General features: G+C 44.1%; 3 protein-coding genes across 3 annotated transcripts; 1 reads left to right on the forward strand and 2 right to left on the reverse strand.

Moving 5' to 3' along the window:
- Nucleotides 1–693: 693 nt before the first annotated feature.
- ZP2 (zona pellucida glycoprotein 2) lies at nucleotides 694–6,510 on the reverse strand. The gene is made up of 18 exons (XM_041401786.1): nucleotides 6,470–6,510; nucleotides 6,319–6,392; nucleotides 6,062–6,145; nucleotides 5,891–5,985; nucleotides 4,943–5,101; nucleotides 4,580–4,624; nucleotides 4,154–4,318; nucleotides 3,605–3,701; nucleotides 3,341–3,522; nucleotides 2,806–2,935; nucleotides 2,476–2,657; nucleotides 2,305–2,396; nucleotides 2,100–2,224; nucleotides 1,659–1,848; nucleotides 1,270–1,405; nucleotides 1,096–1,192; nucleotides 923–1,009; nucleotides 694–836 (listed from the first exon to the last, which is right to left on the reverse strand). The coding sequence occupies exons 1-18, from the start codon at nucleotides 6,508–6,510 to the stop codon at nucleotides 694–696; spliced, it is 2,124 nt and encodes a 707-aa protein (XP_041257720.1).
- A 3,642-nt stretch (nucleotides 6,511–10,152) lies between these two features.
- Nucleotides 10,153–14,715, forward strand: ANKS4B (ankyrin repeat and sterile alpha motif domain containing 4B). Its single transcript, XM_041401851.1, has 2 exons — nucleotides 10,153–10,369; nucleotides 13,641–14,715. The coding sequence occupies exons 1-2, from the start codon at nucleotides 10,206–10,208 to the stop codon at nucleotides 14,713–14,715; spliced, it is 1,239 nt and encodes a 412-aa protein (XP_041257785.1). The 5' UTR covers nucleotides 10,153–10,205.
- Nucleotides 14,716–16,554: 1,839 nt separating this feature from the next.
- CRYM (crystallin mu) lies at nucleotides 16,555–26,816 on the reverse strand. Its single transcript, XM_041401562.1, has 8 exons — nucleotides 26,503–26,816; nucleotides 26,135–26,285; nucleotides 25,136–25,198; nucleotides 22,966–23,067; nucleotides 21,958–22,141; nucleotides 20,376–20,497; nucleotides 19,435–19,519; nucleotides 16,555–18,765 (listed from the first exon to the last, which is right to left on the reverse strand). The coding sequence occupies exons 1-8, from the start codon at nucleotides 26,673–26,675 to the stop codon at nucleotides 18,701–18,703; spliced, it is 945 nt and encodes a 314-aa protein (XP_041257496.1). The 5' UTR covers nucleotides 26,676–26,816; the 3' UTR covers nucleotides 16,555–18,700.
- Nucleotides 26,817–26,866: the final 50 nt, after the last annotated feature.

Here is a 26,866-nt window from a genome sequence, read left to right on the forward strand (position 1 = left end):
TTAGCTGTACTCACATTTTTCCTCCCTCAGTTTGAGACCCCAAATTACACACTCCTGATGCCCTTATTAAATAGCCAAAGGAATCAGAAGACCTGCTCTGGTAGAAGGAAGTCTGTTCCACTTCAGGTTTTTCTGGTGTCCTTTCTAGGCTGCTGTACACAGAAAAGGGGGCTTGACCACATATCTCCTTCAAAGGCCTTTTGTAATGATCCGATTCCCACAAGGAGAAAGGGTTTTGGTGTTTTTTTTAACAGTGAAGTTTTAACACAAATGGTGGGTGTTGCTAAATAATTTCAATAAAGCCAGGTTTTAGTTTCCAGATACAGTGCAGGGCTCATGTTTACAAGAGCAGCTAGAGGAGCTACTCATCCTGAAGACACTGGCACAAGACACTGGCACAACATGAAATTTTAAAAATCCAATTAAATTGAATCACAATTGTGAACAATAATAAGCAATTCAAGAAAGGAAATTGGCTGCAAAGTCCAACAGGAATTTAACACAGCAGTGGTATGTTTCAGAATAAAGATGCTCAGGAAATTAAGTATTATAGTCATTGTTAAGGACAAATCTACAATAAGGAGGCTTTCAGAGGATGAGCAGTGTTGATTTGCATAACTGGATGCAGGAGAGGGAATACATGACAGACATAATTCACCAAGTGACTACTCCAAGTTTATTTGGAAATGCACACTAATGTACCACATTTACCATGTATGCTCTTCTCTTTAGGCATTTAAGAAAAGCCAAAAATAGCAGCATTGTGGCCAGAGAGAGAACACTGACAGCAGTCATTGCTATGCCAGCCCATCCCTCCTTGCTCAGGAGAGTGCTCCCTGCAAAGCAAGGGGAAAAGCAGTTTGTGGAGACAGATCTTCACTAAGCCCAAGCAACACCCCCCAGCACCACCCTGGCTCAGTACCTCGGGCTGCAGACCACTCTTCTGGCACAAGGAGGACAGGGCCCCCCAGGCTCACCACAGCAGAGTTCACAGCTGCCATCCCACTTTCTACAACAAAAACACAGAACAGTTGAACCCCACAGTGCAGTGGGTTATCTTGGATCAGCAAAACCTAAAATCCACTCAGACATTACCTCGCTTGCTTCTCAAAGGCCTCGGGCATCTTGGGATACACAATGGGGAGTCCGGGTGAAAACGGTGGCAGATCAGAACACTGCAGTGGAAGTACACCTGGGACAGAATGAGAGGAATGAGACACCTGTAACAGCAACTGCTCCTACTACTGCTCCAAGTCCAATATCACCTACCAGGCCAGGAAGCGCTTTGCCACCAGAAACAAAAGCAAAAGTCTTCACTTCCAGCCTTTGGCGATAGTTAGCATAGCTGACACCACGTCCCACAGGGTGGAACACAGTCCTGTAGCTGTCCAGCTCATACTCACACCTGCCAATAAATGAAAACCAAGTCAGAACATCAGGGTAGAAAAGATTTGGGTTGTTGGTGTTGACTCCTTTAAGCAGCAGATTAAAGTTCAAGGTTGAGGTGCTACCTTCCTCCTACAAATTCCAGCATCACAGGGCAGCACTTAGAAGACCCTCGTACTTAAGGCTCTCTTACTAAAGAGGGAGCAGGAGAGAATTAGGGACTCCTCACACCCCCTACAAAGGTGCTTTTATTTGTGTGGTGGGGCACTCACCCATCCACAACAATATTCCACTGGGGCAGTGATCTTGGCTCTTGGGAGGCCGTTGCCCAGCAGTCATCCAGCACCAGGTGGAGGTTGGGGTCATTGCGGTTCAGGACCTGAACTTCCAGGAAGATGGGCTGGCGCAGGTACCTCACTATAGGATACTGATCCTCACGGTAGGGCTGCCTGTACGAGTCCTCTGCAAGAGACAAAGTCATTTATGCTTAACTCAGGGTGCAAAGTGGGTTTCAAGCTCTTCAACAGCAGCTGGTTGAACAACTCTGTCCAAGCGCCACAGATTTGGTGTCTCTGCTTCAAGCAGTGTGGATGAGCAGGAAGGAAGCACACCAGCACAGAAGAAGTCTATATACCAGAACAGTTCACTCATCCATGCTCCCTTCCACAAGCTCCAGATACTTCCCAGCCAACTGAGCCCAGAGCCAGCTTTACCTGGGTAGCTTAGAAGAACCAAGGAGAGGGAGCCTCGATTGACTGAAGAAGGTGGAGGAGAAAGGTTGTCTACTTTTACAGTGAGGGAGGCATCACCATTGCTGAAGGAGCACCTGACTGTTAACCTGTAAGAAGGAAGGAGCAGATGAGTCATATTGCATGGGTAATACAGTACTGGATGGCCTAAAGAGGTTTCCAGACACACCTGAGTTCACTGTCCCTTGAGATCCTGCCCAGGGGAAGGTCTGTCCATAATGCCCTCACCTCATTCTCATAATGAATCTGCTCCCCATCAAACTGCAGGTAAATAACAGCATTAGTGAGGGCATTGCCAATGCCTGAATCCCACTCCCACCAGCCCTGGCCACACACTCACCCAGTGCCTGGTCCCACAGCCATTGAGGGGGACATGAAACCGAACCCTGTCATTCAAAGGTGACCTGTAGGCTGGCCGGCACACAGGATCCCTGAGCCTGAGTGTATCCAAATCCAGCAGTGGTGTGGTACTCTCAGCAAGGATTTCAAAATCCATGTAGCCATCCTGGGTGCATACAGCAGCTGTAACAGAGGTTCACATAAGTTGTCATGCGAGTCAGTGGCAGCTCTGTCTGCCAGGAGCTGTTGGTGAGATGAACAAATCCAACACAAAGTGTAACAATGAGCCATGCTGAGGGACCACAGCTGAGGAGCTGCAGGAGTCACTCACCTATTGGTGTGTGCCTCTCACATGGGCACTCAGGGTGCATCACCATTGTCACAGTCTCCCCATGGAAGTGAAAAGCCAGTTTCAAAGAGGACATGTAGTACTGAAGTCCTGAGCAGCTCTCCCCATGTAGCTGAAAGACAAGAGTTAGTCTCAGAGTGTGACAAGAGCTCTTTTTAACACATGCACCTGTTGGAGCTGATTAACAAATAAGCCAAGCCTGAAGAGCACAGTGGCCACAGGGGAAGCTCATTTGCATTGCTCCAGGCATGCCAAATACCTACCCCCTCCAAGAGGAATATTTTAACTTCCATCTGTTTTTGCCAAAAGACTCCAGGAAACCAAGTTACCTTGCATGATGCCTATCTATTACAAAGTCAGTTTGCATTCATCTTAAACACATCTGCCCTCCGCCAGCCACAGGGCATGACTGACTTGACAGATGCTTAGTCAAGGTCAAAGCTACTGTGCCTCTGGGTATCAAAACATCAAGGAGGTGTGATCACACCAATAGCTGTGACTCAAGGATCAAACTCACCCTGGACTTCAGGACTCTCCTGCTAATATACAGCCTGATTCCTCTCTGTGTGTCCAGAGTGATTCCATTTTCCTGAAGCTGATCCATGGGGATGGTCTTATTCTCTACATCCACATACATAAGGATCCCTGGAAAGGCCGGGATGGCAACAGTCATGTGTGTTGCATTACAGATTGCTGGACCTGCAACAACATCTTGGATAAATATAACATCAGTTCCCTTGGGGCAAAAGGGGGACAAGTTCTGGTTTTTTCCATGCATTACCTGGAGCACAAAGCATTCTTGACTCCGCAATCAGTCTACGCTCAGGAGGGCCATACATGAGCTTGAGTGCCACAGTGTAGAGCACCTTATCATTGTGCTGGCAAAGAAGATGCAGCTCTATTAGACAGTGCTCAGCTCTGATCCATCATAAGACCAACCCCAGAGGGCCACATACTGCATCAGGTTCAGGTTTGCAGCAGCAGCTTCTTCCCAGCTCACCCTTTCTAGAAACAGCTGCTGATCATGAGACTGCCAGTCAGATGTTCCCAGGACTGGCTGTAGCTACAATTCTGCTTCTGGAGATTCCCACTCACTGTGCTGCTGTCTAAGGTGCACACTGTGCCTTCCCAGATCCTTCTGCCAGGCAGTTCAGTGACAGTTGAGCAAAGCCAAACAGCTCTGCCCACACCAGCTCAGCCCAGCACTGCATGAGCCTGACATCAGCTCTGGCCTGACAATGCTTTCCCCAGGTCTACAGGAGGGAGACAGTGCTACCCAACACTGTCAGGGGCTGGGTAACTCCTCAGTGCTGATTCTCCATTCACATACCTTGTAGGACACAACTCCAGTGGCAGCAAAGGCCACCTGAAAGATCAGGTTGTGGCCATCAACTACAAAGTTGTAGCCTTGCTGCACTGCTTGCCCAAGGCTTAGCTGATGTATTCTGGTTCCATCATCAACTGACAGATTCCAGGACATTGGAGCTGCTGGAACCTGCAAAGCAGGAAATCCCTGTTTAGGGGAGGAAGGCACAGAGGCATCAAGGCATTAGATTTTCACTCTGCAGGGCTGCCACCTCCCAGGCTTTACATAGTTTACATAGTTCTGCCCTATGTTGACAGGGCAGAACTAGGCTTCCCAACAAGATCCAAGTTCAGAGAGGTCTCTGCCCAAATTTGGACATATCAGGCTCAGCTTACACCAAAACCCCAGGCATTCCCCCCCAGCTCCCCTCACAATGTGGAAGGAACATACCTTATATTCATCCCTGAGACTTGAAATGAGCCCTGGGAAGGTAACCTGAAACACATCATGCAAGTTAGACTGCATGAACTTGCAGGGTAGCAGCAAAATCTCCACTACAGCTTCCCAAAGTAGACAGCCAGCATCAGCTTCCCCTGCAATAGGACTGGAGCCAGACTGGGTGCATCATTAATGACTATTTGCAAACCAGCTCTCCAAAGAGCCAGCAGCCAAGCCAAAATGAATGTGGAGCCAAGAGACCTCCTTGCAGCTCATTGGAGCTGTCCCCAGATCCCAGACACAACTCCAGGAGACAGCCACCCTGCCTTGCAAGCCTCAGAGCAGGAACCACAGCACTCCCACCCCTCTACTTACTGCCATGAAGTCTTTGGTGCAGTTTGTTGTGCCAGAAAACATGGGAGCAGAGACTTCATCTACAGGAATGCTGTCACAGTGAGTGCTGTAGGTGATATTTGTCTCCTCTCCCACTGTGTCATTCACCATCAGCTTCAACCAGAGCTGGTGCTTACCATGCTACAGACAAGAGACATTCATTAGAGAGAGGCTGCAGTATTCACTACAGCATGAGGGCACCTAAAAGCCATTGGGACTGAACTCTAACTCCAGAGCTGGTTTAGATGTTTGTACCAGTGCAAGGACAAGGTGACTTGTTTTAAAAGCTCAAAGGAAAAGGATAAGCTCTTTAGGAAAGCAGGGCAGCACAGGGCTAGATTAAAGAGCAGAAGAGGTAAAGATAACTGCAGAAGTCAAGAAGAAAACTCCAAGGAGTAGCAGGTTTTAGCACCACAGTCAGTTGCCCAAAAAAACTAAGCTAATAAACAGCAGAACAGAGTCTTGTGGTATTTGAAATACTTAAATACTTAAGAGCAGTAAAACATCTGGTTTTGGCATCCCACTTACTACTCTACCTCAACAGCTATGATCAGCATCAGGGTGTTAATTGTCTGTCAATACACATTTAAATAGGTTGGTGCTCTGAAACTCTTGACCTGGTTCACCTCCCTACAAGAAAACCTGTCAAGTAGTTCAAGTCCTCCACAGGAGAGCATAACATTTATGGCAGGCCAAGGGATTTAATGCATAGTTGAAACAATAAATTTCAGTAGCTTTGGGTTTGGTTTTCTTTTTCAGTTTTGGCATGAAGCGTTCTTCCATAAGAGTTTTAGATTATCAGAAGTATGAGTATCCTCAGTCTTGAAGAAAGTTAGAAGTAGAAACCCTATTAAACCCAGTGCTGTCCAGGGAAAAAAATTAAACATCTAACTCCACCACAGCAGCTTCCCAGGATGAAGAGCTCTTTACCTGCAGGCTGGAGCAGTTGACAAACAGGACACTGAGTATCAGCCTCTCATAATCCACAGTGTGGTCACAGGACACCATCTCCTCACCACTCACATCTAGGAGGGATGTGGAAGATTAGCCCTGCAGCAGGCAGGTTTCAGCAGGAAGGGCCAGGGCAGCAGCAATACATACCAACAACACACACATGCCAGGAGTAGTTACTAAGCTCTCTGGAAAACTGAACTTCCATCCCATGCCTGTGGCAGGTCACATTCTCTGCAGAGGGAAGGCCACCATGAGTTCAGCAAACCCTCCTGGAGGCACACGCGCTGGCAGCCCCCAGCCAGGCACCCTTCAGAGCCCCTCCCATGCCAAGGCAGAGGGGAGGCAGCCCCAAGCAAACCAAAGCCCACCTCCCCACCACAGCCAGCCCAGAGAGGGCTCATTACCCAAGAGATCCTGGTCCCCCAGGCCATCAGCACAAGGGGCTAAGCACAGCAAAAATCCAAACAGGAGCAGCAACCTGCAAAGAAAAGAGAATCAAATGAGAGAGCAGAAAGGAAAGGTCCCAGCTCCCCTTGTAGCCCAAACCACACTCACCACATCCTTGGGGTACTCCAGCACTGCTGCTCAAGCCCCATCACTCCAGGGCACCACAAGCTTGGCCTTGGCTGCCCAGGGAGGGTTTTATAGGCCCTGGGTCTGGCTCACACAGGTGCCACCTCTCTGCTGCCCAGGGAACAGAGCACTTGCACCTGCTGCTCCTTGAGTGGGGCAGCTCACAGAGGCCTTCAGGAATACTAAGTCTTTAACAGGTGTTGTTCTATTTTGAAGGCATCATTTTCTTGCTCTGATAATGTATTCCCTTTATTCCCATGTTAGATATTTCATGGAAAGATGCATGTCTGTTTTGGCAGTTGTTTTTTTAATGGAGTTTTCTGTGCCAGCATGACAGCATTTGAGACACCAATGAGCTCAGCGTGGCTTTCCTTGGGACTATTTGAAGCACTGGTAAAGATATCATGGGGGAAAAGATCCCCAAAACCAAGGAAAATGTTTTAACAAGGCAAAGAGCCTGAATGCCAGGTCAGGACTTCTACTTTTGAGCACTCACAGCAAAACCTGAAAAAGTCCCTGTGATACAACAGCAAATGTCACTGCTCCCAGCCCTGCTGTGTGCAGGCTCTTCAAGGGATGCCCTTGGACCCAGAGCAGAGCAGCAACCACATCAGTGGGTGTCACACTGAGCCTGGCATGGGTGACCCTCAGCCTGGTGTGGGAACTGGCTGCTCCAGAGGACATCCAGCAGCAGTGTGTCCTGGGGCACAGAAGTTTTGCCTCCCTAAGAAGTGAAGAAATAAGCTCTTATTTTTGTTTTAAATGTTGTCATCATCTCTGAATTGTGTAGCCACGATTACCCAGTGTGACTAATTTCATTCTTCTCTGAGCCCATTAGCTCCAAAGATCTCATTAGGCAAACAGAGACTTACTTGCCTCCCCTTGCATGGCCTTTACCATAACACATTTGGTGCTTATAAAAGTTGCAATGAGGAAATGTCGTGCAGGAAAATACCTCATGCAAAACAGATGGCACAACATCACTGTGCAGATTTATGCTCCAAGTTATCTACAACAACCTAACTGGTGATGCTGCAGCCTTTCAATCTAAGTATTTTGTTTTACTGGCAATATTTTATTTGAGACAGTGCTCAAATTAATAGAGTAATACCCATGTACACAGGGAAATCCAATAACAAATCAAAGCTGCTGGTTAAATAATTCATTAGTTTACAACACCATGTACCATCACAAGAGTTTCTCATGGGCCTGGTAAGACATTTCAATTGGAATTGGAATGGTTCTGAAGTTCTTTTCAAACACAAAAAGAAAAGTTTCATTCTAACTATCCAGGGAGTTTAAAAAGTTCACAATTTTGAGCTTTAGTCTCAAAAGAATAATCTCCATTCAGGCTGAGAAATTTACCTCATTTGATGTTGAATCATTTATTCCATTTCAAGTTGAGGTTTTTGGATGGGACAACAATGAACAAGTACCAGGAGTTTAAAAACATATTAAGATTTTGTTTGTTCTTTTCTTTTTCTACTTTTTTTTGTGATGCCCACTTTTACAACAGAAATAATAACAAAGCTTGCAAAGTCTGAAGCTTCTCCCCAACTGACATGGGTTTTACTTTACCTCTAATTAAAACTTGGAGCAATAGTTTCCCACTAGCTTTATATCAATAAAATCAATATTTTCAGATGTTAATGGTAAAAATCTCTCTGAGATCAACACTTGTGTGCTGCATTAATTAAGAAAAAGGCAAAATAAGGTACTTCTGTAGCAAAAACTAAGGATCTTGAAAATTAAAAGGACCCTTCTGCCACCAAATCACTTATAATGAATGTATCATGCTTCCTCTCTCCTACTAGGCACTGGTGGTATATGCAGTATATGAATGGTGATCATTTTACCCCTGAAAAAAGGCCTAGTAAAAGATATAAAATTCAATTTAAATTCAATTTAGATTTAAAATTCAAATTCAAAATTAATAAACAGCTGATGCTATATATATATACATGTATTACCTATCTTTGGTCTGCAACAGCTAGTTTTTCTTGTAGCTGTAAATTTAGCTCAGTGCTGAGCCTGGTTAAATAGAAAACAGAATAAATGGCTGCATTTTTATTAGAAAAGTATTCATGCAGTGCAGGAAACCTGAGAAAGGGCTGAGAGTAAAACTGTCTTCTAAAGTGGGGATGGACAGTGGCCTGGGTGAGGCACAGCCCATGCTGACTGCCCTGAGAGGGCAGGACAGCACAGGGACAGGGGTGTCTGGGTGACATGAGGGACAACCAGGGCTTTGCTTTACCCTGAGCTGGAGCTCTTTATTCAAAGGTTCAAAGCTGTCACTGGCTCTCCTTGTCCTCTTGGGAAGAAAAAGGTTGGTACAAGTTCATTCCTGAAGAGCTCTTCAATGCCCGTCTGAGAAAATAATGAAGAGAGAAAGCCTATTTTGAGAGGTCTCTGGTGTGTCACAGGGGCAGAATTATGGGATGTAAATGAGGTGGCAGAATTCCATTTGGGGATTGCACCAACTCTGAGCAAGGAGTTGGTTTGTGATTCTCTAATGGGGGCACAACAGGCAACAAAACCCCACTGCTAATTGCTGAGGGTAGAGTCTCTGAGATCCAGGTTAATTCAGTGAGTCACAGAAAACAGCTTGGCAAAAAGTAATGTTTATGTGGCAGCTCTTGTGAATGTGGCCAGAGGAACCCTGAGCTCACAGCACTGCAGGAATCTGCAGTAGCCTCTTACCAAACTTCTCAGCTGCTGTTTGAAAACTGGCTTTTTATATGGCTTGCTTTTTGTAAATCTTTTGAACTTTAAGTTAGAATTAGTCTACATTTCAGTACGTTTCTGGTTGTAGAGGTAGCCCTCAATGGCACTGAACTCAGGGGAAATTATTTCTAAATCAAGAAATCATTATTTGTGATGGGGAATGGGCCCATCTGTTCCCAGGCAAGGACCACAGTGCCCAGCTGGGGCAGTGGGTGCAGGCCCATCATGTTTCCTTTTCTGGAATTCCCTGTGGTATCCTGAGAGAATCCTGCACATTTTTTCTGTGTCTAAACAGAGATTACAAAACCCATCAGAAGAGTTTTACATTTGCCAGTTTCCTGAAGATTTCCTGATGAAATGCAATTTACACAGTTGTGGTTTTGCCAGCTGTGAGTTACAGACCTGTTGGGGGTTTTATCCCCAGCATCACCCTATGCATCATTTCCAGTCTGGGTACACAAAATGGTTCCATGGAAGTGCCTGGTTTGGCAGGGAAGTGACTTGTTTTCAAATACAGCATCCCAGTAAAAGATGGGTTACAAAGGGCTTCACCAGTAAAGGTGACTGCTCATGCTTTTCCTCCCATCAAACTTTATTCCTTGGGGTAAAAGCTGGTCACACTGCACAGTCATGGCCTTTTGAAGGTTTTTTTGAGGTTCTTTTTGTACTTCAAAGTCCTTTTGCAATTTCCACAGAGCAGTCAGGCAAAGACCCAGAGAAGATGACTGGATCCCCTCTCTAAGTAGTCAATTATGCAGCAAACTGAACATGGCAGAGCCACCTTCCAGGAAATCAAAGCATTCCCCACCCCACAGCCTCATTCCCTATGCAGATCTCCAGACAAAGCCTGCAAGGATGAACTTTGCCTCCCCATTCCCCTCCTCACAGGGATGTCTCAGCTTGTAATCATTAATGAACTCTCCTGTGATGGAAGAGTGACTGTGCAGCCCGGATATCACTCAGAGCTGCTTTGGGAAGCCAGGAGCTGCTGAAAATGTCGAGCAGGTACCACAAAGCAGCGGCCGATGGCAACGTGGACCTGCTGAAGGAGGCCACCAGGAAAGACCTCAACACTTCAGATGAAGATGGGATGACTCCCACCCTTCTGGCAGCCTACCACGGGTACCTGGAAGCTCTGGAAGTCATTTGCCGGAGGGGGTAAGTTCAGCCAGCCTCCACTGGGCCTTTTGAGGCCCAACGCTTACAGCCTGGGCCTCAAAACTCAATTACTGCGTCGTGCTTCTAAGGCCCCAATGACCTCTGGCCCAAAAGGCTGAAAATCACAGTAATTCCTTTACTGCATTGCCATAACTGTTACTTTAGTGGCAGTGGTTTAGGTGCAGAGCCTGCAGGCAGGTCTCTTCATTGTTTTCTCAAACAGGGTTGAAGAGCCCTTCAGGTGGTCTGGCAGTGAAACGACATCAAGGGAGCACACCATGTCCTGCAGAGAGCAGCTCAGAGAAGCAGGGACCTGGCACCTTTCCTTCCCTCACTGGAGAAGGCTGCCAACAGCCTTTGAGGATATCTTGAGACAGGTTTCATAGAGAAATCCCTAATTTGAAACAGTTTTAGCAAAAAAAAAATCTCCCATTTGCTTCCAAAGTGCAGTTAGTAGGTACTTGTGAAGATTTAATGCTGTCCAGAGGCGAGGCACAACAGATAGCCTTGAGTCAGTAACATCTAAAATGGTAATTTCTGTGCTTTTTTAACAATTACCATCAGGCTAAAATGGAGAATACTGATTCAGAAGCCGTGACAGGACCCTTGTAAATCATAAAAAAAAGAAAGAAAAAAAATGAAAGGAAGGTTTTCTACAGGTTTATTTTCTAGTAATAAAATGTCTGTATCATTTAAACGTCTTACATGGTTAGAATGTCTTATTGAAGTGGTAATTACCTCTCCACCATCAGTACTCTATTGCTCAGAGCTACCTTTTAAGCTCTGATTCTGTAATAACATCTAATTAAAGAAAATCTGCTCTTGTGTAGAGGTAGAGTTAATAAAATGTTCTTTTGCAGAACACTGAACAGATTGCAGGGAACATTTGAATAACTATTTGGATGTGTCTGAGTTTTCTTTTATTAAAAATGGAGTTGAAAAGAATTTTTTTTCATAGATTTGCTTTATAGCTCATTGGGCTCAGGTGTGGCTGTGGTATCACAATGAAAAAGACCTTTGGACTGCGTGCTTGTTGCTGTGTCCTCAGGAGAGGCAAAAATAGATTGACAGTTTTTCAACTTTGCAATTAAGGCAGCTCCCAGGAAACACCTGTCAATAATATTTGTCCCTGAACACCTGCAAGCCAGAACAACTAGATAAGGAACAAATAGAAATTTTTTTTTTCAAATTTGAGTGAAAAATATATCTCCTACTGCATAAGCTGACAGAAATCACAGCAGATGACACAAAGATCAAAATTTCTGTATATTTTTCTAAGTCTTTTTTCTTGGTAGAGAACACATCAAAATCTTCAAACATATGTGTTTACCTCTATTTTAATCCAAGATTTCTTGACACAATCAAGAAGATGTGTCTGTCAGAGATGTGGCTGCATTCTCACTGTTTTTTTTGGGGGAGAGAAGCTGAATTTTAGATGTTTGAGCTGTTCTCCAGTCAGTTAATGTTTTCCTGTGAGAAAGTATTTTAATTATTTTTAACAAATTCCTCCTTTCCTTGAAGAGGTTTCCTGAAAGAGGCTCTGAGGTACAGAGCAATGTTCTTTAGAGTGATTGCAGATTTTAGGACTCTTAAGCTTTGGCTCTTGGAAAGCTAGCAAAAAACCCCTTTCATCTTGAAATAATTTGTCTTCCCAGGCATCAGGAGACGTTTTCTCTGCTTGCCTTGCAGGTACATGAATAAAGGCAAGACCTTTATTATAAATAGCAGGATCTGCTCTCTTCTGTGTGAGCCTTTTCCTTGGGAAAGCAGGGAAAGGAGGAGTATGAGAACCCAGAGTAGATGTCAAACCTTGTCCCAAGCCCCACTGAGCTGGGAGCAGCCACTGGAGTTTGTCAATTGTCTGAGACTCAAAGGCTGGCAGGTTCCAAGGGCAGCAGGGACCACAAGCAGCTCTGAAGGGCCCTGGAGGGACAGATGACCCGGCCCTCCCCGGGCTCAGGGTGCCCTGCCAGCTCCCTAATGCGGGAATTCAGGAGCCCAGCACGCCCAGCCACAGGCAGGCAGCTCCCCAGGGCACAGCCACAACAGCAGAGAGATGTACACATGGCTTCCACATGTCTGAGTGGAGAAACTTTGATCCTCAGCTGCCACTCCTTGTGGCCAAGCCTGAGCTCCCGTGGCCGGCACGGTTGGCTCTGCTGGATCCCTGACCTGGGGCAGCTCAGGCTGAAGGGTGTGCTCACATCTGGCCCCCAACAAACCTGGCAGTGCTGCTCTCCAGAGCCCCAAAGGCAGAGATCAGTGCCTGCAGGACAAGTTGTGGCAGGATGTACCATGTCTTTCACAGTACAGCTGCTGTGGCACCGACCTCCGAGTCGAGTCATTGAATGAACTCCCAAGAGTAGAAATTCTCCTTGTAAATTTGGTCCCTGGCTCTGAAGTCAATAAAGATTTTTGGCTTCTGTAGCCACCCTGTTGGTTGGTCACAAGAGGACACAAGCTCTGTTCTGAGCATTGTCAAATGTGTAGTTGACCAAAAAGGAGTCAAATATTCAAGCTGATTCTTGTCTGCAAGCAGCAGTTCAGTGTGAAGTCAGTGCAAGAGTTAAAAATCAAGCAATATTTTTCACTGGCTTTAAATTCAATTGAAAAATGTGGCATTTTATTTTCAAATGAACTTCTGCTTTTCAAACCATCATGAGTTTCTTACAGAGAACAAAAGAGCTGAAAAACAATGGCATCTCTCTGGGCTTAAACTAAATGCAGTGGAGACAAAGGAGTAATCAGGGCTTTACTATGGATCATTTACCTATTACCTAACTAAAAAGTTACTGCAGGAGCTCACTGAGTGTGTATCACTGTGGCCAGGGAGGAAACCATCTAATATTGCCCTCTATTTGACATGCAAAAGGAACAAATCACCAAAAGCACTTTAAAATATTCCATGGAAATGTTCTTGAAACAGTTTTGCCAGTAATTCCAATGAGAATAAGTCAAAGCCTGAGCCCACTTATGGTTGCCAGACCCTGGGATGGCAAAGGAAATGCCCTGGCTCCCTTGTGGGGAGATGCAGTCAGTCAGCCCTGTGAAACTCTCAGAGCAGGAATTAGAGCTCATGCCACACACAGCCTCACTCAGGGCTTGTGTCAGGGGGCACAGCCCTGTTCTAGCAGCTGCAGCCACGCTGAGCCATTGTCCCTGGGCTGTTCTCCTCAGAGCAGAGCGCAGTGACACGTCTGGTGTCTGCTCGGTGCCTCTGCAGGGCTCAGTGTGGGTAGCCCAGCTCACTGTGTGCTGTGTTCCCTGGCAGGGGTGACCCGGACAAGTGTGACATCTGGGGGAACACGCCCCTGCACCACGCTGCCTGCAATGGCCACATCCACTGCGTCTCCTTTTTGGTCAACTTTGGTGCCAACATCTTTGCTCTGGACAACGACCTGCGCACGCCCCTGGAGGCAGCTGCCAGCAGGGACCGCAAGGAGTGCATCCAGATCCTGGACAAAGCTGCCACCGAGCAGAACCTGCTGAATCCAAAGAAGGTCTCCAAACAAAAGGCACAGGCCCAGAGGAACGTCGAGAAACAAATCAAGGAATGTGAGAAGCGCCAGGAGAAACACCAGCATGAAATGAACCGGAATTATATTAAAGAAAAGGTCGGCACAGTGAATTCTTCCAAAGGAACGCACTCCAGGGTAAAGCTGCCTGGGCTATTTGCTTCAAATACCACAAGTACTTTAACCAAAAACCTGAAAGATACCTTGAAACTCAAGACAAAAAAGACAGCCGACAGCACAAGAAGGCAGGAAACACAAAGAAATGACCAAGAGGATGATATGGGTAGGAAAAGTGTGATGCATTTGTTTGATGAGAGAGAGGAAGATGAATTACTGAATGACCTTGGAGAGAAAAACCTTGCTGGTAATGACAGTCAGCTCTCCATTTTTCAGCGGCCAGGTCTTGGCAAGATTGTGTTTGGAAGGAATTTGGCTGCAGAGGTAAATCCTGAAACTGTGTCTTCTGAGAAAGAAGGTATAAGAGATACAATAGCCAGTGAGCTCTTTCAGTATGAAAACACTGAGAATGGCAGGGAAGATGATGCTGCAAGCAGTGCTGATGTCCCTTGGAATGAGGAAGAAGTTGTTTGGGATGATGAGGAAACAGAGAATACGCCCCTTGAGGTATTTCTGGCATCACAGATGCTGGATGAGTTTCTTCCAGTCTTCATGAGGGAAAAAATTGATTTAGAAGCCCTGATGCTATGTTCTGATGAAGATCTACAGAGCATTCAGATGGAGCTTGGGCCAAGAAAGAAAGTCCTGAATGCTGTGAATAAAAGAAAACAGGCACTCAAGAACCCTGGAAAAACTGTAGATACTTGCTTATAAATTATCATTCCTATTGTTGTAACCTACACACTGATTCATTATCTTTCCCTCTCTGCAAAGAGTGGTCAACTCTTTTCAGAAGTCTGCTAAAGCAAAAGGCAGAGAGGTTACCAAGTCCTTTGGAAAGTACAGCAGGGATAACAATTTTTCTCTCTGGGTGGGTAGTTGTGAACAGGATATTAAGTAAAGTACATTCTGCCAAAAAGCAAGAATGTGAAGGTAAAAGCCAAAAAGCTTTTTCTCCCAGAACTGTTTATGTGGATTGGATTTCTTTTGGTCCAGATAATTTCAAATATCAGTGAAAGCCAGGCCTGCTGCATTCCTTATTAAAGCCTTTCCTTTCTTCTCCAAACCAAAATGCAAAGAGCATTCCCAGAGCTTGAGAGCTTTGAGTTTTCTCCATTTGCTTCTGTAAGATAAGTAAAACCACTCTTCCTAGTACTGGTGGTATGTTAGGAAAAGAATCTGAATCTTGATTTTAGCTGTGGTTTACTGACTCTAATCACCTCTGAATTAATGTAAATAAGACAAATTTACTGCAAGTTTTATATATTTGTCAATAAAGTTTTTACTTCTATATTGACAATAATTTAAAAATACATGAAGTAGCTTCCCAAGAGATATTCACTGTGAGTTGTGTATTCCTTTCTTGTCTCATTAGACTGGATCCAGTTGCCAGCACCCATCATGTCCTAAATGTCATCAAGGCTGCTTGTACTTCTAACTACAAGAAGCTGAAGTTTATTTTCAAAATTTTGCATCTATTTTGGTATATCCCCAGCTTGGTTCCTATAGGCTGCATTTTCCATGCAAAGTCCCAGAAATGAGGATTCATATCACACACCATTTTCTGTGGGTTGCTGTCAGCCTTAGCCTGAGAGCTGTGTATCACACACAGCTCATGAAAATAAAAAAAGAAAATGAGCTGTGCTGCTGTGGAAGCTCCTGCTCTTCACACTATCTGGAGGCGTTCACAGCAGGGTTCCCCTGTTCCCTTGGGAAGCCAGCACTATCAGATTTAAATTAATCACTCCTGTTGAGTTTTGTGAATCTAATAAAGTGCTTTTAGCAGCCATGCCCTGGCTAAGATCACAGATTTTAGTTGCACATTCATTAGCAGAACATTTATCTTTAAAGCTCTTTTTATATCTTTCCATTAGCCAGCTATGATTTTTTCCTTAGGGGTATTCTGCATTTCTGGATGCTAATCCTGGTTAATGATCTGGTTTTTCACGTTTCTTCTTTCCATATAATCTTGTGGCTGTGATTTGTATAATATAGTATCTTTTCTCAGATGGACTTTATACTGCATTCTTCCCTGCTTGGGTTCCTGTACACAGCAAGTTATGTTCTTACATTAAGCAATCACATCAAAGTCCTGTTCTGTGCAACCTTCCATGATTGCTTTTTCCACTCATGTGTTTTGCTGTTTTCAGATTTTATCAACCCCTTTGTTTCCTTTAGAGTTTGAAGCACTGGAATTCTAGCTGTGACTCCTGTCAGTTCAGTTGGAGAGACCTTATGTATCACATGTGCAATCCTAGAGCAGAACCCAAACCCAAATCATAAAACCAGGCAATCCCACATGAGCACAGCCCTGCCAAGTACAAGGTTCTCCTCCCTTAAGGATTTAATACTCTGCACTGAACAGACATTAAGAAAATGTGCAGCATGGGACAACTGAGAAATTGAGTACCACAGAGGAACAGAGCACTCCCTATTTCTTCCATTTACGTTCAGTGATCACATCTACTGAGACTGCAGTCACTGCAACAACTTGAATACTTTCTTGTCATCAAATAAATCAACAACAAACCAGAAAAGAAATGGACAACAAAATGAGTGTCAAAGAAAAACACCAGTATCTATTTAATTTTAATACAAATGCAAGTCACACAATTTCATGATCCATTAGTTTGTAAGAGAAGGAAACACAGAAATTGATGCTATTATTTCCCCTCAGAAAATCTAAAGGTGGCATCCAAGCAATTCTCATTGTAACTGAACTTCATGACATCAGAGGTACAACACTGAAGCCAGGCTCCCAAAATCTCCCACTGCCAATGAAGCTGAGAACAATGTGGGCTCTCAGAACCAGGTCTTTGGACTGGCCCCATTTATTTTTTTAAAGTGCATAGTCTGTAGGGGAGTACATGTGAAAATAAACTGGACTTGTCTTCTTCCCAAACACTACATCTCACTTCAAATTGCAAATCTGGTATAACACTGGCATGGAACTGGGATAATATTGTCATAATTATTAATTGCAAGTTTCCACAGAGTTCTTGAATAATGGAGCATCGTTTGCTTTCACGTTTACCTCAGATTAGTGTAGTTCTGCATGAATGAACCAAGGAACTAAGTGAACACAAACTTCTGAACACTTCAGAAATGACAGAGAAGAAACAAAACATGTAAAGACAGAAGAGTAATTTTGCTACAATTAAAACACAAAAGCTCACAGAGAAATTTCTGTTGTTTTTTTCTGATGGGATAAACAGGACCAGTGGAGTTCAGTTTGGATCCACATCAAACATCCTTCAGGCCTATCAGGGGTCTGGTACCTTTCTATGCTACCTCTACCACTTTGTACTTTTCCAACTAGCCTACACCAGGCTTACAACTGGGAGTATTATTTACATCACACCTGCACTGTACTCATTAACCTCTTCTACACTTACCTATCCACCCTCCAAGACTTTAATGCCAGCTGCTCCTGAAACTCCTTCCCGTGCTCTTCTCTGTTCTACTGACATGTTATAAAATGCCCTGTCATCCAACTCTTCCACAGCATGAAGAAACACTTAATAGCCTGCATGAAATAATATGCAAATGGAAATAAAACTTCCCAAGGCACAACTTGTGAGCCTGAGACAGGAATTTGTTTCCAGGGCAATAGCTGTTTTTCAGCAGATGCTCACTTTTTTGCAAGGCAGTTGCATAACAGCACAAAACTGGAACTTTTCCTTATGTCACTGGGTTCCTCTGCCAGGAAAGGATCATGAAAATTCCTGCCCCAGCTAATATCTGTGATAATAGAACAATTAGCAATTGAAGCATGGTACAGCCAAACTGAAAATATTTGCCTGCATACTTGAAATCAGTTTGTGTGGCTCGAGCCTTCAAGAAGCTTAGAAAAACAACTTAAAGGCACCAGAGATTAACAGCAATATTTCCCTACAGAACTGAGATAAAAGTTAAATGAAAACACATATTAGTCCTCACATTCTGTGTGACTCCTTGCAATATGAAAATGGCAATATCCCAGTGAGGCATGTTCTAAGGGAGGTACTGAGCAGAAACCAACTGCAGGGAGGTATGGTTATTACATAAACCCCCACTCAGAACTGCACCCTCAGTGAAAAATCATTGAGTCTGAGGGCAAAAGGAGGTGGATTGCCAGGGGTGAAAAAAATGGTGACTTCCAGTGAGCTGGAAGGGAAGGTGTGTCCAGGAAAAGAGTTAGAGGTGGGCTGTGTGCTTAGGAGCCCACAGCCCTCCTTGTGCTGAAGACAAGGTCACTGTCACTGGAGCACTGAAACCCACAGCTGCATTTAAAGTACCATCACAGGTAAATATGATGCCAGAGTCCATTCTACAAACTGATCTATTTTACGCCAGAATTAATTATCCCTCTAAAAACCATGAAATCTACACACAGGCTTCTGCTACATAAATAATTAGAGAAGAAAGGCATTGATTCCAGAATGATACCAAAATATGGAAAGATACCCTTGTTAGTATCACTGCAAACATCTAATACTTGCTGTTACAAAAGGGAGACATTTATTAACAATACTGCAAGTAGCTAATACTTGAAATTAGAAGACTTTAGAAATTAGTCTATTGCTGAAATTTTACTTGTCCTTCTTGAATATTCTTGAAGGACTTAGATAGGATTGGTGCCTTTCTTGTTAACACAGGATTCAAGGAAACTAAGTGCAAACAATTTTCTTGGCCTCATTGGCATTGTAGACTTCTCTCTTCAGTTACCAGCTGACCACGCATCATAAACAAATTTTGCTGCTACTGTGTCTTCAACTGCCATCCCTGAAAAAGAACTGAAGTTACCTTCAAACAGTTACTCAGCTGTACAAATGATTTTGCTTCAGAAGGGAACAGGAATACTCAGGAGATTATCTAACTGGACAGGAACAGGAATTATTTCCCATCCCAAACACCTACAGTGTTACATTCAAAGTCCATAGCCATCATGCAGGGTTGGGTGTGCTGTAAGAAGTTAATGTAACAGTAGGAATCTAATTTTCAGTGTTCCTATCACAACTGGGCCCTTTTGGAGATGTCATGTAGCTCAGAGCATGGTAATTCATCCCCAGGGCCACCCTTTCCCAAAGCCCAGCCCCACAGGACACTGTCACATTGTCTCAGGTCAGACAGACCCCACGGGTGGAACAGCGGGGCAGTCGGGCTGCAGCTCTATTAATAAATGCTGCAGTCATGTCTTGAACAACTGTGAAATGGAAAATGGACTTCTATTGTTTGCCTGCTTTCCTATCACTTTTCATTACATCAATCCTGCTAGATAAACAAGAAGGGAAATAAAAAGGGGAAATGCAAATCACAGTCGACTTTCTTGTGGACAGTGCATTGCCACAGCGGTTCTGAAGATGATCAGCAGCTTTCCCACGCATGGGGGACCTAATAAAGAACAAGGCATTGTTTTCTGTCAGACTTGGACACAGGAGGGGCTGTTCTTACCCAATGATTTAAACACTGTTGTTTTCTCAGGCAGGGCTGGTTTTGTACCCTTCAATACCTCCCCCAGCTCAGCAAAAATCTCCGCCTGTGGAAAAAAAACATATTTATACAGAAACATAATACCCATACATACATTAAGAGGGAAAAAACCCCTTTTCTTCTGAGTGACTTCAAAAGAAAGAACTCCTCCAGTGCTGCATCCCAAAACTGATTACTTTCCATGGTGAAGCAGATCAACATTCAGACAAATTATATAGAAACTGGACAGAAATCAGAGGAGCAGAATGGTTTTCAAAGAAAAACAGCTGGCAGACTTTCCACAGCCAGTAAGTTTTTTTACAGAGGATAGCTTGTTACTTGTCCAACAAAACACATGGGATTCCACACACATTACCATATCTGGAGCTCTTATGTTAAACCTCAAAAGTGTAAATCATATTTATTCTGCAGACACATTAAAAGAGAAAAAGAAAACTCAATTGAACCTCAAAGAATCCCTGCTGGCAAATCTGTGCAGATCAGTGTCTGCTTGGCTTGTGTGGTCCATTCTTTGGGCTGGTCCATTCAGTGTCAATCACACTGAAGTCTCAGGGGAAGAAAGTTACAGGTTTTAATAAACAGATTTGAAGAATATTTACAATAACCAAACACTGCAGGAAATGTAGGTCTTTCAACAGCAATACATTGTTATCATCAAAAGCCAGTGCTGAAAACATGCTACTGTAATATGGTGTCATATAATGGTAGGTACAGAGGTTGCATGGCTTGGTCACAGACAGAGCAGTTTGAAACCAGTTTATCCTTCAACCTCTGCCTGGAAAGTGTCAACAATTAAATTTGATGCACTGAAGTTTTCAGTACAGCTCATCATCAACACCAACTCATTTCAAATGCAACCCAACTGCCACAAAAATAAAGCTCATAGTTTCAGGAAGTCTTACCCCTGACAAAATAACATCTCCTGATTCTGTAAGAGCAGCGTCTCTGGAATCCACAAACAGAACGGAATTCTTCATCAGCTCATCATCCAGCTCTCTCCAGTCTGGTCTGCTTGCTCCAACAGCTAAAGCAATAAAACTGATGAACTTGGGAGCAATGTTTAAAACAAATTCCAATCACATTTTGTTCAAAAGACGTGTGAAGTAACAATCAACACTATTATGGAAATGTAATGTACAAAAAATCCAGTGTTAGCCTTGGAGAAATACTGATTGATAGGACAACAGAAAAACATGCAAGATTTGATATGTCAGTAAAATATCCTTGTCAGAAGAGTCTGAGTAGCTGAGGCAAAAGAAAATCCTCTCCCTTTGTGTGTTATCTCTTATATCATTGTTTTCATCAGATCATTACCAAATGAATTTTGCACACCTTTATTAGATTATCACTTATCCAGAGAAACTGAAAACAAATCACAGAGCTTAATTTTTTATACACAGCACGAAGATCATTATCAACATGTTATGGGCTTAAAAAAACAAGCAAACAAGAAACCAAACAAAAACTAAAAGGACTACCCAGTTATACTGTATTCAGATATTTTTTCCATGTCCAGCTGTTAAGGAACAATGAATTTGCATTTGCCACATTTGCATTTGTTGCTCAAATGCCTCTTCAAATAGTACAAATGCCTCAATGAAGGGTAAAAAAAGGCAAGGAAAGGAGAGAGGCCTTTGTGTCTGTGTTGCCTCAGTGGCTGTGGACCTTAATTGATTTTGTTGTATTCCTGACTCCCGTGCCTTGACACAACACAGACAACAACTTTCAATGACAAAGGACTAAATCGAGTTTGAAAAATTGGTAGGATGCTGCTGGAATGTGGGACCTTTCTTTAAATTGCTCCCTTTGAGAACTGTCTTTTGTCTTTTTTCCAGGCTATTGGAAAGTGCACAAGGTCATCTGAACAAGGCCCACAGTTAATAAAAATAAACAAACAGAGGCACATCCAGAGACTCCAAACAATAGTGTGGCAACATCATTACCAGGCAGGCAACAAAAAAAGCACCCCTCCAAACCTCACTATAATTAGAGGTTAAATTATGATGTTCTTAACTCAGTCATTGCATCTTCATAACTCAAGTAAAAAAGTAAATTGGGGTGATCAGCCCCAAAAGAAACAAATAGAAGAGATTACAAAATTGGTGGAAGAAAAGATGAGACCACCAGGGCAATGTAACAATGAGCAGTAACTACTTAGAAATAAGAACATTTGTATGGGTTATTTAAATGGAGAGCAAGGTGAGAATAATGACAACACGAGGGCAAAGATGATGCACCATTAAGAGAAAAGAGCATACGAGAAAAGAGCAAATCCCATGCTCAAGCAAAAATCCCCTGCTGGATTATGCAGGCATTCTGACTCCAGGAGGACAGGGCTGGGAAAAAGGGTCCTCACTAAAGAGGAAAAGTCAAAATGCAAAGAACATTCATTCCATGAAGCACAGAGAACTGCTTCTCAACAGATGGTGATGCTAAACAAAGTGCTAATAAACACCTGCTGTACACAAGGGGAACAGAACCTACCATTGATGTGGGCACCTGGCTTCACCCAGTCTCCAAAGAGGATGGGAGCTGTTGCCATAGTGACTGTCACAATCACATCAGCCCCTGTCACCGCCTCCTGGGCGGAAGAGCAGACCCGCACGGGGCCGCCGACGGAGCTGGCAAACTTCACTGCCCTCTCCTTGGTGCGATTCCATACCCTCACCTCGGGGAGAAAAACAAAACAAAGACAGACCAACTTGGAGAGTTTCTCCTTGCTGAAACAGAATACTTAATTTAAGTCTTCAGTAGACAGTTAAACGTTTCCTAAAGGTTGGGGTTTTTTTCCCCTTTAATGTTCTTATCATACAAATAAGTAAATTTCAAGCGTTCAGCTACATTTGAATGCCTGTTTTGTGATGCCAGAATAACATCTCCTTGTAGAGGAAATTACTCTTATAAAATGCAAATAATTCTGAAAATTACATTTAAGGAAAAGTCACAAAAAACTTATCCAAGTATGGCATATACAGCAGGATCTTCTCAGACAAAAAGCTATCTGAGACAACTTTGATTCCAACCGTTTTTCATGTTAAATACCAACATTTGAGCAAGAAATTCTTGCTGCTCTGATTATTCTTGGGTTCTGTAGAAACAGAACAAAAATATGATTAATCTTAACTTTTATGGTGGATTGACCATGGCTGGACACAAGGTGCCCACAAAACTGTTCCATCACTCCCCTCCCCAGCAGCACAGGGAGAGGCAAGAGAAAATAAGATGGAAATATTAGAGGGTCATAATAAAGGCAGTTTAATAGAACAGAAACAAATGTTGGAGAGACGGCCTTGATATTGTGTGAGCACTGCTCAGAAGCAGCCAAAACACTGGGGTGTTATCAGAGCCCTGGAGCTGCCAGTGCACAGCACTGTGGGGGCTGCTCCATCCCAGCCTGACCTGATACAACTTCACTGCTGTACTTTTTTTACAATGAATCCTGCAACGTACTAGAGAAAAATAAATGTATCTTCTTTAAGATGTGTCTGTTACCTCCTTAAATGTGAACAGTTCTGTGAAGATATCATAATGGCTGTATGCTTGAACACCAGCTCCCAAAATGCACAGCACTTCTGCAAAAGGTGGCATTAACAACTGAACAGTATCAGAAAGAAAAAATCAAAAGAGAATGTGTAAGGACAATATATTAACGGGCATTACAAATATATATCAAAGTACTACAAAAGAAAGCAATATTGTTAGTCCTTTTAAACAACAAAAAAGTATATAAACAAGTATTCAACAATCACTATATGTATTGGGCTTTTTTTTAATGTAAAAGCAAGCATCAGTAGCATCAAAGCACTTCTTGGCTTAATTCCAGTGTTGAATTGTCTGACTTGAAATTCAGATTTAAGATACAAAAAAATAGCATGAACAGCAAGTTCGGAGACCTCAGTACACTCCAATATTAACACATCCATGTGGCTGATTAAGTGTAAAACAATAGTGCTGGTGTTCTGCACTGGCTGAAAGCAGGGCTCAGAATCCCAAAAACCATCAGTACTGAATCCCAAAAACCAACAGTTTACCTGGCAGCTGCACAGGTAAACTGGCCCTGGCAGCCCCACATTAATCCACCTCTTTGAATTCACTGAAGCCATAAATCACACCACAAGCATATCCTGGCATTGCAAGAGCCATAATACACAGACATTGTAAAAGTAGGGATGGTTCTGAAGAACAAATAATAAAATTCAGTTCTACAGTTGCTTTTGGCTTTCTGGTTTAATTCTTGTCTGTGATTCACCAGTACTTGGCAAAGGGGAAGACAGAGCTGCTGGAGTCCAGCCCTAACTATCCTTGTGTCTTGTTTATGCATTTGTTGTGGCCACCCACTCCTGCCTAAAAAGCTTCAGAATTGTGCAGGCTCTCAAGGTTTATTCTGCTGCTAACAAATGGAGAAAAATCTCATTGATCCCATTTTTCAGTAGTAAGAATTTGTCTTAATGTGCCTTTTAAAGACTGTGAAGCACTGATTTCAAAGGTCCTTTGCGTAAGAGCATGGGTCTTTGAAAAGCAAATGCACTAAAGAAGACAAGATGACAAATATGAGCTAAACTCAAACACTCCTGAAAATTTCCAAAAGAACAGATGACAATGAAGGATCTGATCTTGAAGTACCTTCAGCAGCCAAGCTCCTTTGAAGCCAGCATGGACTGCCTAAAAACCATAGAACTGACCAAATACAGAACGGCCACAATGAATGAGGTCCTGTAACCTCCTGTCCAAGGAGCTCCTTGTAAATCATTCTGTCCTTTGGTTCAGGAGAAGCTCCTGGGGACAGGTCCTTCACTCAGTTCCATGCCAGTGTAGCTCCACTGCCATGGATAGAGTCACCCTGGCATGAAGATTGTCCCTCACAAAACGGTGAGATCAGCCTTCATTCTGATGCAAAGCTGAGGAGTGACAAACAGTACTTTTCATCTCTGGCCCTCTTCTTATTGCCTCAGCCTTTGAGGAGAAGGCTAAAATCCTGCTGTGCAATGCATGGTCACTTGCTCTCTTCCTGATGTTAGCAGCCCAACCAAAAACAGCTTTTAAAAAAGAAATCCAACACAACAATTTCCAACTGAAATTGCACAGCCAGATACACCTCACCTGTCTTTAGACACTGAAGTTTATGGCCATGGTCAGGGACAGCCATCTGGACACCTTCCAGTGACAACAGAGACACTGACAGACAGACACCTCTGGACAAGTTATCCATCTATACTGGGCATCATTTATCTTAAAAGAAATGGAAGTGTGCTTTTCTCCTCTGTTTACGAGTCCAGTGCCACCCACCTGTCCTGTCCCAACAGCAGAAGGCATCTATCTAAATAAAATTCAATATATCACCACAGCTTCATCACCCAAAGCCATAAAGGGGCATGTTAACACAAACACAAAAGAAAGAAAATACAGTGAAAGACAGCTCAGTAAATTCCTAGAGGAGGGTGCAATAGAAGCCACAAAAATACAGCTCAGGTTCCTTCTCCAATCACACACAAAGTGTAAAAGCCAGACATGACTGACTTAAAGCAGTGAGTTTAAGTTTTCCCTGAAAGTGCATATTTTACGATAAATCTAATTTAAAGTTGTATTGGATGAAAATCCATTTGCATAATTTGTTCTAGTTATTTTATAACTCCAAGCCCCACTTAGAGAACAGAAGACACACCTTGGTAGCAATGGCAGAAACCGCAGCTGTTCGTTTTGCTGTAATGACACTGCCATCCAGGACCTTTAAAAAAATTCAAACAGACTGAAGTGAACACTGAAAAATTAATAAATACCAAACATTTTCATCCAATTTGTGAATGATATTACAGATATAAAAGATGTAGAAGTTGGCAGCTATTATCATAGCAACCATACAAAGTCACGTTTGATCTGGGCAGATCCTCTCTTTATTCCAGTTCTTCCATATCATTCCACCCAGCACAAAAGGAGTGAAAATTATCAGAGAAGAGCCACCTCTAACTCACCCAGCTCCTGATGCACTGCACTTCCCTGGCTCTCCAGCACAGGGAATACATGGATATGACTCCAATAATGTGCTCCAGGAAGAGCAGGGAGCAGTGCAAGCTAGCAGTGGTTCCCCAGTCTGCACTGTCCTGGTCTGTACAAGGGGCTGACAGGGAACCATGGAATTCCTCAAACGTCTATCACTCCTGCCTCAATGTACATTAGCTACTGCACACATATTAATTATGGGGCCAAAAGCTCAAGGGGCTTGGTAGAAGAACTCAAGACAGTTTTCATGACCAGTTTTAAAAAATTTATAAAATAAATCATTATTACTAAATTGCAATGCAAATCATCATACTAGTCCCTGCAATGCAAATTGTAAATCTCTTTCAACTTGAGACTTAAGACAGTTCAAGATCCATTCTTTACCCAGCAAGGTGGGGGGTATTTTTGCTTTCAAATGCAAGATAAACTTCTTCTAATAATTCCTCTCTTCCACTTACACTCTGAGCTATCAGATTAAAATCACAAGCAGCAGCAAATAGCACGGTGAGTACAGTTTAACAGAAACGAAACACAGACAGCTTTAGGCCAAATCATGTTGGTAAACTCAGGAATTTTTACAATTTACACCAGCTCCAGCTTCCAAGAAGCAGAAGTGAGAAGTGACAGCATGAGCAGAGAAGAATGCAGGACACACGAGACTTACAGCCTTCAGAGTACCATTGCTGGGGTCAAACAGGAGGACAGTCGCCTGGTGGGAAGGCACAGAGGAGTCCTTCAGGTGCTCATAGAAAGTCACCAGCTTGGTTGTCAGCGCATCGTCGGCAGCGCTGTACGCGGGCATGACTCCGAGGTACCTCGGGGGAGAATTTCCTGCGTTACTCACGCACCGTGATCCCGGGAGCTCACAGCCAGCGGGCTGCGACCGCTACCGACCGCTTAATCAGTAACTCGGTACCGAGGGCATTTCCCGATGCTCCAAATCCGCCCACCCGGACCCTGCCCCGCCGCGAGTCCGCCCCCCGCTGCCGCTGTCCCCTCGCGTCCGTGAGGGCAGCCCCGCCGTGCCCTCACCCGCCGTGGCGGGGCACGGGCAGCACGGTGCGCACGGGCTGCACCACCCCGCCCGCCGCGCCCGCGGAGAAGTTGGCCAGGGCGGCCTCCAGCGCCGGCAGCAGGAGGCTGGCGCGGTGCAGGTGCTTCTCCACCTCCTCGGCGCCGATGAACACAGGAGGAGTCGAGCCCATGGCGAGGAACGGGACGGGACAGGACAGGATAGGATAGCACAGGACAGGACAGAACAGGGTAGGATAGGATAGAACAGGGTAGGATAAGACGGGACGGGATGACGAGATGACGGGACTCCGAGAATGCGGACAGGCGCACCGCTCGCAGCGCCGCTAAGAGCTCGCCGGGGCGGCCCCGCTGCCGCCGGCCC

The sequence above is a fragment of the Onychostruthus taczanowskii genome, unplaced genomic scaffold (genome assembly GCF_017590055.1).
Source record: "Onychostruthus taczanowskii isolate IOZ18803 unplaced genomic scaffold, ASM1759005v1 scaffold19, whole genome shotgun sequence".
Taxonomy (NCBI): domain Eukaryota; kingdom Metazoa; phylum Chordata; class Aves; order Passeriformes; family Passeridae; genus Onychostruthus; species Onychostruthus taczanowskii.

Excerpts from the sequence above, each read along its gene's own strand:
- ANKS4B (XM_041401851.1), top strand. The coding sequence starts at position 10,206 with ATGTCGAGCAGGTACCACAAAGCAGCGGCCGATGGCAACGTGGACCTG. Across the intron at positions 10,370-13,640 it reads GAAGTCATTTGCCGGAGGGG|GGGTGACCCGGACAAGTGTG; the intron begins GTAAGTTCAGCC and ends GTTCCCTGGCAG.
- CRYM (XM_041401562.1), bottom strand. The coding sequence starts at position 26,675 with ATGGGCTCGACTCCTCCTGTGTTCATCGGCGCCGAGGAGGTGGAGAAG. Across the intron at positions 26,286-26,502 it reads CCCGTGCCCCGCCACGGCGG|GTACCTCGGAGTCATGCCCG; the intron begins GTGAGGGCACGG and ends TTCTCCCCCGAG. Across the intron at positions 18,766-19,434 it reads AACAGTGTTTAAATCATTGG|GGATGGCAGTTGAAGACACA; the intron begins GTAAGAACAGCC and ends GTTCTTTTTCAG.
- ZP2 (XM_041401786.1), bottom strand. The coding sequence starts at position 6,510 with ATGGGGCTTGAGCAGCAGTGCTGGAGTACCCCAAGGATGTG. Across the intron at positions 4,625-4,942 it reads GCACCAAAGACTTCATGGCA|GTTACCTTCCCAGGGCTCAT; the intron begins GTAAGTAGAGGG and ends GATGTGTTTCAG. Across the intron at positions 2,225-2,304 it reads TCAAGGGACAGTGAACTCAG|GTTAACAGTCAGGTGCTCCT; the intron begins GTGTGTCTGGAA and ends TCCTTCTTACAG.